At 32.9% G+C, this 14821-nt stretch overlaps 1 protein-coding gene across 1 annotated transcript in view; it reads left to right on the forward strand.

Moving 5' to 3' along the window:
- Nucleotides 1–14821, forward strand: part of LOC120425208 (protein madd-4) — a 475137-nt gene that overhangs the window by 445372 nt on the left and 14944 nt on the right. Inside the window, 2 exon segments of the mRNA XM_052707974.1 lie at nt 2580–2676; nt 3063–3188. Of these exon segments, the coding sequence (XP_052563934.1) occupies nt 2580–2676; nt 3063–3188 (223 nt within the window).

Below are 14821 nucleotides of genomic sequence, written 5' to 3' on the forward strand. Positions count from 1 at the left end.
GCATAATTAATTAATTTCAGCTGATTACACTTAGATTTTTTTTTTTTTTGAAGTTTTGAAGTTTTTTGAAAGTAGGAGGAGGGGTGGTTGATCCACGAAAGCTTTGTAAAATATTTGCAACAAACTTGATCCTCCGATTTCCACATTTTGTCTGATTGAGTCAGTTGGTAGATTCGTCATCAAACTGTAATGAGTTCGAATCCCGAAGGAAGCGCAATGTTAGTTTGAGAGTCAGTTCATAGAAGGGTCATTATGATTTGCAAATTAATAAAGAAAACATATATTTTTGCAGCTATTACAGAATTTTTCCTAAGTCAAACTTGAACGTTTTTTAAATATTTCCAAAAATGTTTGATGAAAGTTTTGACGATTGAAACGTGTGATTTTTTTTGATTATTAAAAAAAATTTCAACTGTTTCTTTGTATCCTAAAGTGGGGATCAAAATAATGATACATCATAAGTTTTTTTTTCATATTAACAAAAAATAAAAAAGATTCGCATATAAATGTTTAAAATAAACCTAAATTTTTAATAGGGATAAAATCACTTTACAAGTAGTCAACGGGCCATTTTACATGATGGGTCCGCGGGCCATACATTGGTCACCCCTGATGTAAATATTTTTCTGTTTATTTCACTCAAAATATCGTCAAAAATTTTACGTACCGTAAACTGGGGTGTCATTGATAGGATTTCAATTTATTTTTAGTATATTTTTGAATTTGTTAGGTTTATCTCAAGGGTAGCCCACACAAGGTCACTGCACTACTTAAAAAAAGGGTTTTTCAATAGTGTTTTAAAACATAGTCACGTTGAGCATTCTTATTTTGAATTTCGGGGTGACATTGATAGCAATAGTTCTTCATAGATATTGATAGTGATAGTTAAAATCAGAATTAAGATGTTCAAATTATAGTTTCAAAATACATAAAAAATTTAGGCTAAATTATTGAAAAGTCAGAATTTTGCTTGAAATGTGTTAAAACTAGTTTTTTTTATAAAATAATAAATTCATATTGCACTTTAAACTGAAAACAAATCACGAATAGCAAGTATGACCAATTTATATGAAAATTGTATCACTTAAAATGCCAATAAATTTGGTGATTTTATTCATATCTGTTTCAAAAACACATGATATTTTTTTATTACAAACTTATTTTACCTTCTCCTAGGAATCCGAAAATGCATTCTGTTTTCCAATTTGAAATCATGTTCATTAGGAAAATCATGACACTTTGAGAATATTTAAATAATGCTATTTATCAGCATTTTCCTAATAATAGTCAACTAACTTTTTAAACTTTTCAAAATTTTATGAAATCATCTTCTAGAAATATTTTGAACACTTTTATACCACGGTCAGTATGATTCGATATCATTCCGTATGTATTTAATTTGTACTTTTCATTTTGCGGAAAATCTCAAAACTATCAAAGTCACCCCGTCTCTAAAACAAATTATGCCCCCTTTTTTCGGGCCAATTTTAAAAGGTGGGGACATATAGTCGTTTTTAATGTAAAATTGCCTGATCTTTTAGAAGGGCGTAAGTAATTTAAATATTTTTGTATATTTTTTTGAAAAATGCATCGCAGAATCAAGAAGAAGGAAAAAATAATTGAAAAAACGTAAACGAGGTACTTTTGATTTTTTTTATTGCATTTTGATTAAATATCAAAAACAAATGTTTTGAAGTTGTCACTCTTTTCCCAACATCACTTAAAATCATTTTTTTTTTTCTTTGGAGCAATTCAGACTGGATCATCCGAAGCCTATATAATCCGAAGCTTCGATTATCTGAAATTAAACTATTTGATAATCGATGCCTGAACCAAATTTTCTCCTTCGTATCTCTTTTTTTTACATGAAATTTTTTAGTCGAATTTTAATGCTTACGAAATGTCCAAATGCATTTTCTCAACATTTCAATGAGCAAAATGACTTCTTTGGTTTTGAGAAAATTTGGCATATTTTTTTAGCAAAATAAAAAATACGAAAATTAAAATCTCATGCCAATTTATAAAAAATGCGTTATAACCTCTTCAAAGAAATTGTATAGAAAAATATTATGTTTTGGGAAAATTCTCAAATAAAATAAATACCTTGACAAGGTCATTAAAATAAAAAAAATTACAGATTTCAAATAATTTCTGATGTGCATAAACCTCCATTTTTAATTGACCTTATTTTTGCGAGGTTAAAAAATTGGATCTGTTGTACTTATATGATTATAATAGAACATTATCATAAAATTGAACGGAACAAAAAAATGTCAGAAGCTTGAACTATTTGATGGGTTGCGCAAAAAGAGCGAAGTCATTTCTTTGGATTTTCAAAGTATCGCATTACATGCAAACATTGAAGACTACTTGTCAAGCTTATGCTAAAAACTGAATTAGAAAAGATTGCAACTCAAGCAAACGCCAGCCAACTGAACTTTAAGTGAGGTTTGAGGAATCGTCAGGAGTCACACACTTTACTGTACCAGTACTGATAAAATAGACAATTTGGAATTTTTAATTTCTTATTACTTTCAATTTTGATTAACATCATTTTTTCCCCAATTCTCCTCAAACAGTGGCCGCAGAAATCGTGACCGGAATCGAGGGAAAAACCGACAACGGCATCCACCGGACACTGTCCAAAATGCCGAGAGCAGCGTAATGGAAGACGGGGTAAGTAATTTGAAATAGAACTGTTCAAATTCGTTTGATTTCCACCAAATGCTAGGCAGCTGACCTACTTCCGGTCCACAGCTTGAACACTCTCTGGTAACATCCGCTGATACCGTAACTAATTAACTATTTCCCTTCTCTTCCACTTCAAAACTTTAACCGAAAAAAAACTCCTACCTCTTTCTCATCTTCAACCTTCTGCGCCACGCTCTGTCCCGTAATCCCGGAATCGGTACTACCACGCCTGGCTTGTGACGACCTACTAATTCCAACAAAAACCGAAACCCTTATTCCGGTACCGGATTTGAACCCCCCCCAATCCACGGATTGGCAAACAAAAAAACAAAAAATACGCACCCCCGCAAAATTTCCAAAACCCGCGCTAGGAGCTCATGCGGTCCCAGATGACCGTGTCGGACAGTACGGTGGCGTCGGATGCGGTGGCCGCGGCCAGTTCCGGCACCCGGACGCTCCCAATGCCCCACTTCCAGCACCTGCTGGCCAGCCTGCAGGTGAGATGGGCAGGTTACGCCGTGCTGCCAACCCCTTCTCCAACACTCTGGAAAATATTTCGCGCATTTTTTTTTTATTTCCGTTCAATTTTGAGTTGAGTTTAGCCCATCTGTTTCGACGGGAGTTAAACCTCGTCCGTTTCCCGTGCGATTATGGGTGTTGCATTGCATGAATTTGATGTGTTTTTTGATGTTTTTGTAGGTTGAGTAAATCCTTCCCTCGGGGGAATCTGGCCACATTGATCCCTGGCCGGGGTCGCGGGATTTATGTTGTGGGGCCACGCGAGAGTTGTTTGATTACAGCGCTTGGATTCATGAGCTGTCCGAGCGGCCATAAATTATTCCTAAGGGAGGGGCTCAATTTTGTTGAATGCCGATGTGGTGCAATCCATCTGTAATTGAACAGCTCTTCAGTGCTATTTTTGGTGCGGTTTGATTGATGTTAGGGACTTGTTGCACTTCTTGATTCATTTGCATGATATTTACCAATTGGAGTCATACACAAATGATGCCATTTTTTCTTTTGTTTATTTAGGGCTTCTTCTACTTAATCCTCAAATCGTCACGTCATTTGTGCATGCTCCTTTGCTCGATTATAAATGCACGTGTAAGTTAATAAATGATTTTGAGCACAACATTCTGCACTATCTTACGCATTTTTTAAACTAATCTTATCCTAACAATTTCCATTCCAATTTCGAAACAGAATATAAAAAAACGAATCTTTAAAGCAAAAGGAAAAAGAGGGCAGTTACATGCAAACCGTTAACGCAAATGTACCTTTATATTCAATTTGTTATATAATCTTAATTTGCCTTCTTTTACCATACAAAATATTGTAAACTTCGCCCCAAATTCCCCGACTGGATTATTGGCCTAGTATTTTCAAATATAAAAAAATGTTATTCCCAAGTTATCTCCGTCTGCTCGGGCAGTGAAAAGCAGAGTGGTGCGTGTCTTGACTGAATTTTGATGCTTTCGAACACTTTAGAACAGTTTCAAACTAGGTCTTAGATAGTTTTCCTCTGCTGCAAGGTGTGCACTTTGCTAGAGAGCTTTCTAAGACTTGTGGAACAAATCAATGTTTTCAAATATTTGGAGCAAGTTTTAAAAATATATTTGCATTCTTTGGGCACCTTTCAATTTCAGTGAAGTTTTTTAACGATTTATTTTATTGATCTTTTTAATGGTTTGATTTTGTCACATGGATTACAGCTCAATAAATAGCACAACAAAATTATGCGATCAACTAATACAAATTCCACAATCAGTCTTCCATTTTTCCATAATTATCGCTTAAACATCCAAGTGTAGCACCAGTGCCTTCATAAAATTTCACTCCATGCTGTAATTTCTTGAAAATTACTGAACGTATTGAACTAATTCTTCTGGCACAATGCTATTTGAAATATTTACTAATACCAATTATTCAATTATCATCCAAAATAAAAAAAAAATATATATCTTTTTTGCAATTCCGTCGTGAAACTACACACTTTTCCTGTCATTCTTGAACGACGAAGTAGCCTACTTTTCTGTGCCAAAAATAACAGAATCGAATAGCAACACTTTTCAAAATAAATTTCACGATTTCGGGGACAGCGTGAAATCCGTGAAATTTGGCTTTTTCCGCGAAATCCCGTGAAATTTTATGTTTGTGTGAAACTGTAACTATTTTTCTCAAAATGATTTATCAAACTAAAATAAGAATAAAAATAATCTTATAAAATACTGTAGAAATAAGCGAGTGAATACCCTGGTTTAATTACTAACATAGGGTTAGTGATTTTTGACGATTTCGAAGACGGCGTAACGTAAATTTTATCAATTTTCTCATTTTTTTTTCAAAATAACAACATAATAAATATTTTACCCATACAGACTATTTAAGTAAATTTTATTTGTTTACAATTGAAATGCTTGATATGAACCATTTGAAGAATTGTTCAAATTTTTAATTTTTTTTATAAACTAACTAAGGCTAGAATTTGTAATTTATTGGAAACGATTCCCTGTTAGTATAACACTTTGTATCAGATTAAGGAAGGACGTTGTGATGGTTACTTTAGGTTAGTTTAGTAATATTTTCATTCGCTGTAATAAAAATTTTACTGCTATTTTATTTGAAAGGTATAGTTTCATAAGAAATTAAAAGAATCAAGCTTTGTTTTATTCAAATTAAAATAAAGGGCATTTTTTTCTTTAAAATCAACTTTTAAAAACTTTTCTGATTTTTCTGAGTCCTGTTTAATTTTAACGATATTTGATTATTTGGGTAAATAATTCCCGTAAAAGTTTAAAAAATACCACTTTTTTGTTTTTTTTCATTTTGATTTTTTTTTTCAATTCAATTCGGATTTATTGGTGAATAATCAAGATACAATCAGTTCTTTTGCAATTCATAACAGAGTTTTGGAGTTCCTTTCAGCTGTGTGTTGCATCATAATCCATTTTGGAACAATTATTTCTATAACTAAAGCACTAACAAGAGCAAGATAAATAAAAACAAGTGCTAAAAATTTCATAAGAGCCCATCCATAAACCAGGTGGAATCTTTTTGGAAAATTAGGAGATTTTTTTGTGTCATGTTCAAATATATTCAAATTGTTTTTAGTTTATTTAAATAATATATAATATAAAAAATAACATATCATTTTTGTTATAGCTGTTAAATATCCCGTAATAAGCCAGAAATGTATAAATATCATCAGGATGTTGACGGTTTCCACGCGAAATCGACCACTCAAAATCCGGACCATCTCCGATCTTAATAAAACTTGCTGGATCGTTTGTCCTACTCAAATCAACAACTCCTGTGCACTCAGTTTAGTAATTTACAATGGCATTTGGATTTTAGGAATTCTTTTAGTTTAAAATTATTGGTAATTACTTTTAAATTGAAAAAATCATATTTTTCGAAGCAGATGTTCAAAAATTCGATCAAAAGTGTGTTTTAACGAAAATCGTGCGTGCTTTTCAATGAAAATATTTCCAAAAGCAGAAACTTTCATTTTCGATCAAAAAACAGCCAAAAATCACATTTTCTTCGAAAATCAGGCTGAATACACCCTTTGATTCAAATTTTGCCATTACCATTCGAAAGAGCGGACAATTTCCCACTTTTCTTCCATAGACACCAAGTTGGAGCGAAAGCGTTTTCGAGTAGTTTGTAAATAAAAACCTTTTTTCGTTTTTTTTTTAATTTTTTTCCAAAAAAACTAAATTACATGTTTTATGGCAAATTTTGTAACAGATTCTATTTTTAAACTTGAAATAAAGTTCTGCTTCCGTGTTTTTGAGTTTTTCCTTGACGTACCAGTTTCAAATACATATAAAAGGAACGAAATAATTACTAAAGATAACCAAAAAAGGTGCACTTAAGGTAACATTTCCTGAACCACTTTTATCATGGAAAAATGTTTATCTCACTCGTCAGTTTTGTTAATACCTGCAAAATAGTTTTTTTCTTATTTTATTTTCCAAATTCATCTGGAAACATCATTTATTCGTGTTTATCAAAACTATTTGCGTAGATTTGAAGCTAATTATATCAAGAATAAATTTGCAGAATAAACATGCTATTTCATCAAATCTCGGAAAAGTTACAACAAATTTTGTATAGAAAAGCTGCAAATTGTAAAATTCTGTGATATTTATTCCCTTTTCGTCCTACTATTACTTAAATTATTCTCAGGATGACAAATCAAAAATCCTGTGTTGGATTTTAATTTTATTTTAATTGTAGGAAAAAAAACACGTTGACAAATTATTGAACATCTTACAAAATTCTGCTAAGTGACTTACAACAATTTTCCAGGCAAACGGCATGGCCAAACTCTAAGGTGCTCGGATCGACTTCAAATCTTCGGGATTCTCTACCCAAAATAGTTTTATACATGATTTTTGTTAGGTAATTAGGGTGGTTCCTGGCACGTCAGGGTGTGCTTTAAAATGACAATTATTGCGATTTTGCACCAAAAAAACACATCTCCAAAAACAACTTGACATTGTTTAAACCAACTTAAGTTATCCGGTTTGTACATGGAAAGTGACTAATTTGGCTTTCAAGGAAAAATACGCATGAGTTCAGTTTAAACGGCGTTTGACAATGATTATTAAAAAATACTCCAAATTGTCATCTTTGAACCGCCCTGACGCGACAGGAATCACCCTAAGACCCAAAAAAATAGGAAAAAAAATATTTTGCATGTATTAACAACACTGACGAGTGAGATAAACATTTTTCCATAAAAGAAATGGTTCAGGAAATGTTACCTTAAGTGCACCTTTTTTGGTTATCTTTAGTAATTATTTCGTTCCTTTTATATGTATTTGAAACTGGTACGTCAAGGAAAAACTCAAAAACACGGAAGCAGAACTTTATTTCAAGTTTAAAAATAGAATCTGTTACAAAATTTGCCATAAAACATGTAATTTAGTTTTTTTGGAAAAAAATTAAAAAATACGAAAAAAGGTTTTTATTTACAAACCACTCGAAAACGCTTTCGCTCCAACTTGGTGTCTATGGAAGAAAAGTGGGAAATTGTCCGCTCTTTCGAATGGTAATGGCAAAATTTGAATCAAAGGGTGTATTCAGCCTGATTTTCGAAGAAAATGTGATTTTTGGCTGTTTTTTGATCGAAAATGAAAGTTTCTGCTTTTGGAAATATTTTCATTGAAAAGCGCGCACGATTTTCGTTAAAACACACTTTCGATCGATTTTTTGAACATCTGCTTCGAAAGATATGATTTTTTGAATTTAAAAGTAATTACCAATAATTTTAAACTAAAAGAATTCCTAAAATTCAAATGCCATTGTGAATTACTAAACTGAGTGCACAGGAGTTGTTGATATGAGTAGGACAAACGATCCAGCAAGTTTTATTGAGATCGGAAATGGTCCGGTTCAAAATCGTTTTTTTATGGTCGATTTCGCGTGGAAACCGTCTGTTGTAAAAACATTCCATTTTAGGAGAATGCATGCAAAATATGTCTTTTCTAACAATTTTTCATCAGAATTTTAAAATTGAAATGACTTGTTGTGCTTAGAATTTCGTTTTTGCTCATGAATCGCACAAATTTGGACTGAAATTATAGTGAAATGGCATTCAAATGAGCTGTTAACATCAAAACAATCGATATTGTCTAAAAATGTGCTAGAATTGAAGGAAATCAAAACCATATTTTTTTTTGCTGTGCCTTCCCGGTGCTTTAGACGTCTATGAAATATTTTAGTGAAATGTTTCACATTTTTGGTGTAGTTCAACTTACAATGTTGGTGGATTTTGTTTTTAAGTGTCATCGGTAATTTTCTCGTGCCACCAAAATTGAATGTTTAATAATGCAACTCATAGTTTTATTTTAATTTATTGTTTTGGCATTGACCATAGCGTCCAAACAAATTTGAAATGAAAGTTGATGTTAGAATTCATCAAATAACACAGTTTTCACATTTATTATGCGAACTTATCTCAAAACAATTGACAAGATGAGGTTTACTGATTTCAAAGCGTCCGGGAATGCGATGCATGACGTTATCCTTTTTTGTATTTTCACAAAAAGCTATTTTGTGTTGAAAAGTAAAATAAAAAAGGATATTTTTTTAATGAGCGAGTGAATGCCAAAATGAGCAGAAATTTTCTTCTTAACTTAAGATACAGATTCTAAAATATTTGGATACAATATTGACCAATTACCAATTCTCAATAAAAAAATATCAAATCTTCAATAGTTTTGTCATTCCGATAAATTTTATAATATAAAATAGCACACACATTACACCACATTGTCACTCATGATAGCACCAACCTACAATCAACCAACTGCGGTTGGAACAAAATATTCCGAACAAAATAGCAGCGAAAAAAAACTTGTGCTGGCATTTTCACCACACCAAAACACCAACCGTAACAATTAATTAAAGCGGTTACGGTGGGTGACTAAACTAGCGGCGTCTGCTGGGGACTCGTGAGCAGCACAGAGAAAAAGTGAATTAAAAAAAAACACAAACAACCAAAAGTTAGAATGGCAAAAGTCGACAACAATACAGCACACAAAAAACTCGGAAAAACAGGACAAAAAAATAACAACCAAACTTGTACGTCGCGCGTTCCACAGTTGATGAAATTTTCACACCAAATGTGCACCGGCCACGTGGAATGGACACATACGCAAACGAGTTCGCCGGGCACTCAAATAGAAGCACATACAGCTAGGAAACAAGCATCAGCTTAGTGGGCATTCTGTGAATTCTAGCTAGAAATGTCAAACATTTGTCGTTTTTCCTTGTTGATTTTTTAAATAATTGATATTTCAAAAATAAAATGACACACCATGTTTTCGTTTTACAAAAAAACGCTTTTCACAACGAAGAAAACAATACACATAAAATTAAAGTAAAACAGCATAATTAGAAAACACGTGTTATCTAACGGTCCAGTCCACATCACTACACTTTACACTGGAAAACATGGCGATAAATATGTTTGAGTAAGTTTTCATTTGCGGGTGCAGTGTGGCATTCAATAATAATTAACTCATCTGGTACGGACTTCCGCATAAAAAGGAAAAGTCACCATTTTTAACTGTTTTAAGTGGAGTCATATTTATTTTAACGTTATCGGAAAATGAGATTTTTTGATTCGCTTTGACAAGTTTAAACAATAATCTGCCATTTTCTGTTCAAATTTTAATAACTTATTGAGATGTACCAGAAATATATGCACATACCTTACAATACTTTAATTTATTCAAATGCAATTTTATGCCCCATCCCCAAAGATAAAATATTCACATGACGTGGCGAACCGAAGATAATTGCACTCGGTGACGGTTTGCGTGATGTTGAAGGCTTTTGAAGTCGAAACAAATTATAAAATTGATGACAGATTACAAAAAAAAAACAACGTTATAAATCACAGCAACATCATTGAAAACATGCAATAATGTTTATATCTTTTTTTTTCCCAAAATTGTTGCATTTGTGGATCTAATGCTGAAACATTTTTTCTGATCGTCCCTTCTGTTACCCTTCGACATAGTTGAAGCGAATTTAATTTACTACTAGGAACCTGCACCAGCTGCTGTCAAAATTCTGAAACGATGTCTTTCTTCATACATTTTTGCGAGTTTTTTCATAAACAAATTTTTCCAAAAAATGAAAACTGCAGTATCATTAGGATCACAAATGATTCACAGTAATGTGCCCTACAAAATGCGATGTCGCGGAAACCTGTGGATTCACCGAAATTTCAATAGCGTTTAGCCTCAGATTTTTTTTGTCATACAACGAAAAATTCAGACAGACCATTTTGAACTCGCGATTTGTGATTTACTAAAAAATATATCATGTAGTTCTTAAACCTTCAAAACTAAGTTCAAATTCCTCTATGTGTTACATTAAATCAAAGCTAGTTGTTCCATATTAATTCATTGGCTTCATGTTAAAGTTAATAAAATAAAATTGTTAAGCCGAAATTAAGAATTTTCAGCTAGAAAAAAAATGCCACTAAAATCAATTCTTGTGAAAAATATCATGCTAAAAACTATTGCTTCATAATTCAGTTGTTGTCATTTCAGTGCAATTTTTGTTTTGCGAATTTCCGAAATTCCTTTTGGAAACTCAATTTTATCATTAACATCACTTTTGCTTCGACTGACGTCATGGTTGTGTTTTCAAACCTTTTTTTACTGCCAATTGATTTGCAAAATCGATAATTTTCGATGATTTGACTATGTGAAGTAATGTGAAGTTAACGTAAAATACGGAGCAATGTAAACTAATTTTTGGGTGTTTTAGAACAAAACAAGATATTTTATTATTAAATCGTAAATTCTAAACGGTTTTCTGAGTTTTTCGTTGTAAGAAAACACTCTTTCTTAGCCAAAACTTATCAAAGTCCTGATGCACAGTAGTATAGAAAAACAGGGCGAAAATTATATTAATTGCTGTTCTTTAAACCTAACAATTCTGGGCAAAGGGTTTTAGATCCGCATAATGGGTTTTTGAAAGTCTTGATGTTTTTTGTTGATAAAATATGCATCGTTTCAGCCATTTAATAGGGTATTTTAACCATTAGTGGACCCCCTAGTATAGCCGACGCGCATTTTTCACAATTTTCCAATATTTTATGCACTTTTTCACAACCTTTGGTACAAAACAATGAAATCTGAAGTCTTTAGAACAATTTTGACTATTTGTTTCATCAATAATTTGTTTTTGAGCAGAAAAATAGCCATTTAAAAAAAAAATTTCCTGTTATGGACCCCCTTTTCCTTTAGTGGGCCCGGGTCCTTAATCCGATTGTGGACCTGGGTCCACAATAGCAAAACTGATATTTTTATACCAAATTTAACCGATATTTGGTGTTTTGATGCATGGTGGAGGTCTTATGATAGATATAATGAATAAAACATGGATTTTCCATCATAAACAAAAATGTTTTGTTAACAAATTTGGCTTAAAACAACAAAAAATCTTACTAACACATTTATTTCCAAAAAGATCAAAGAAAATGTTTCAAAATCAACTGTAAACATTAAAATGATTAAAATAAGTATTGTTGATGCACATTTTTCCATATGAATACAGTTGCTGATAAAACTACGCATGTTTATTAAAAAAACTAACTTAATCCACCTATGTGGTTGATGCCTTCCTCACTTTTCACCAACAATGGATAATATGAGCGGTTTGGACACATATTTCAGATATTTTTTAGATCCACAAAAATAAGTACACAGATATAACTTAAGTGATCATAACTCGAGACAGTGGTTCGATAATGGATCCGGACATCGTTTACATGCGTATAAATGACATCCGGCTTCAAAAAAGTATATAAATATCACTTAAGTGGTCATAACTCGAGACAGGGTTATCACTGAAGTGGTCATAACTGGAGACAGGGTTGCCAGATCTTAAATGTTGTGGACTCGTTGGAAAGGTCTCTCGATTATCTAACCAACGATGGGTCGGATGATGGTCGGATGATGGATCCGGACATCGTTTACATGTGTATAAATGAGATCCGGCTTCAAAAAAGTATATAAATATAACTCAAGTGGTCATAACTCGAGACAGGGTTGCCAGATCTTCAATGTTGAGGATTCGTTGGAAAGGTCTCTCGATAACCTAACCAACGATGGGTCGGATGATGGATCCGGACATCGTTTACATACATTTAAGTGAGATCCGGCTTCAAAAAAGTACATAAATATCACTTAAGTGGTCATAACTCGAGATAGGGTTGCCAGATCTTCAATGTTGTGGACTCGTTGGAAAGGTCTCTCGATTAACTAACCAACGATGGGTCGGATGATGGATCCGGACATCGTTTACATGTGTATAAATGAGATCCGGCTTCAAAAAAGTATATAAATATAACTCAAGTGGTCATAACTCGAGACAGGGTTGCCAGATCTTCAATGTTGTGGATTCGTTGGAAAGGTCTCTCGATAACCTAACCAACGATGGGTCGGATGATGGATCCGGACATCGTTTACATACATTTAAGTGAGATCCGGCTTCAAAAAAGTACATAAATATCACTTAAGTGGTCATAACTCGAGACAGGGTTGCCAGATCTTCAATGTTGTGGACTCGTTGGAAAGGTCTCTCGATTACCTAACCAACGATGGGTAGGATGATGGATCCGAACATCGTTTACATGCATATAAATGAGATCCGGATATATTTGAAAACACATTTTTATACATAACTTTTGAACTAGTTATCGAAACTTCAAACAATTCAATAGCGATGTATGGGACCCTAAACCAAGTCGAATGCAACTGGTTTGGTCAAAATCGGTTCAGCCAGTGCTGAGAAAACTCAGTGAGAATTTTGGTCACATACATACATACACACACACATACACACACACATACACACACACATACACACACACATACACACACACAGACATTTGTTCAGTTTTCGATTCTGAGTCGATATGTATACATGAAGGTGGGTCTTTGAGCTTTTAATAAAAAGTTCATTTTTAGAGCAGGATTATAGCCTTACCTCAGTGAGGAAGGCAAAAAAGTGTTTATTAAAAAAAAATATTGGACCCCCCTAATTTTTGCTTGAAAATGAGCAGTTCTTCGCTTTATTTAAGTATAGTTCCTTTAACTTACATTATTTCGACTTACTGAAGTTATATAACCAGTCAAAAAAATGATTGGATAGTTAATTCAATCAAAAAAAAAAACTTATTTTGGCAAAAAGGACAATTCAGTGTCAATCAACATTGTTTAAAATGATGAAGAACATGCCAAATAAAAGATTTGCAGACAAAAACACACTTGAAATAGGGATTTTATTGATTTTTTCATCAAAAACCCTTCAGAGGGTCCACTATAGGAAAGGGGTTCACTAATGGATAACGTACCCTAGTATAAAAAAGAATTTTACGGCCGTGTCTTGAATAAAATTAGAGAATAGAAATTTCTTGAAACTACAAATTCGAAACAAAAATATTTTTTTTATTCTAAGTAAAATTTGCAATCGATAAAGCCAACAATATAATAAAAGTTGTTTACGCAAAACGAAACTATTGGCGCTACGCCCCCCGGGGCATGGCCTTCCTCTAACGTGGGATTTCTGCTCCAGCGCCTCTGACGAGACAGGAGAAACCGGGACCGACGTTTTACTACACCATCCGATAGAAGCTCAGTGGATAAGGCGGGAATCGAACCCGCGTCTCATAGCATCATCGGGATCGGCAGCCGAAGCCGCTACCCCTGCGCCACGAGACCCACAACAAGTTTCAAAAAGATGATATTTTCAGCACTACTCGTACGTTGATCCAACGAGGTTTACCGAGTTGAATGAATACGACAAAAGCTAAAAAAACATGTTTTATAACAAGTTGCGAGCAACTTTTTTGCAATTCTGAAAAACGCTTTTCAATGGAATTTTATTGGATATTGGATATTGGAAATAGTGCTGAAAAATTAAACCCATTTCGGTGCGGTAAAGTAGAACATTCCAGCAAAGCTATTGAAAGTATTATCTATATATATAGAAAAGTTCATAATTGCACTATTTTGAGTGCCGGAAAGTCAACTTTTCAGCTCTTGTTTCGAATAATAATACTTTTCAACCAAACACACGTAGGAAAACCTTAATCTGAATAACAAAAGTTTCACTGAAAAATCTTATTCAAAAGAATTTTTGGAATAGTTGTGTCTTAAAACTTTTGTGTAACTTGTTGCAAATTTTTTTTTTTTGCAATTATTTTTTTGTAATAATTTGTGCTGAAAAAAATTAAAAATTTCATCATGTAAGCCTACGTGATTTATGCACAATCTCTAAGCGGAGAGATTGGATAAATTTTCGTACGATTGGCTAGGATTTTGCTGGAAAACTATTTAAGACCATTTCCACTTTAAAAATTCGTTTACATCATTCAAATTGGTTCGTAGTCATGTGATAGTACTAAAAACATTAAAAATATAACGATACGTTCATTATACATATTCGTAACAAATAAACTTATTGGTATTTAATGTATATAAAATTCCTCAATGTCAACAACTTTCGAAATTGAATTTGTTTCAAAAATATAATAAGAGAAATTCCTGAAATAATTTTGTTTTAAATGAAAAAAATCATTTAATAAAAAAAAAAC

The sequence above is a fragment of the Culex pipiens genome, chromosome 2 (genome assembly GCF_016801865.2).
Source record: "Culex pipiens pallens isolate TS chromosome 2, TS_CPP_V2, whole genome shotgun sequence".
Taxonomy (NCBI): domain Eukaryota; kingdom Metazoa; phylum Arthropoda; class Insecta; order Diptera; family Culicidae; genus Culex; species Culex pipiens.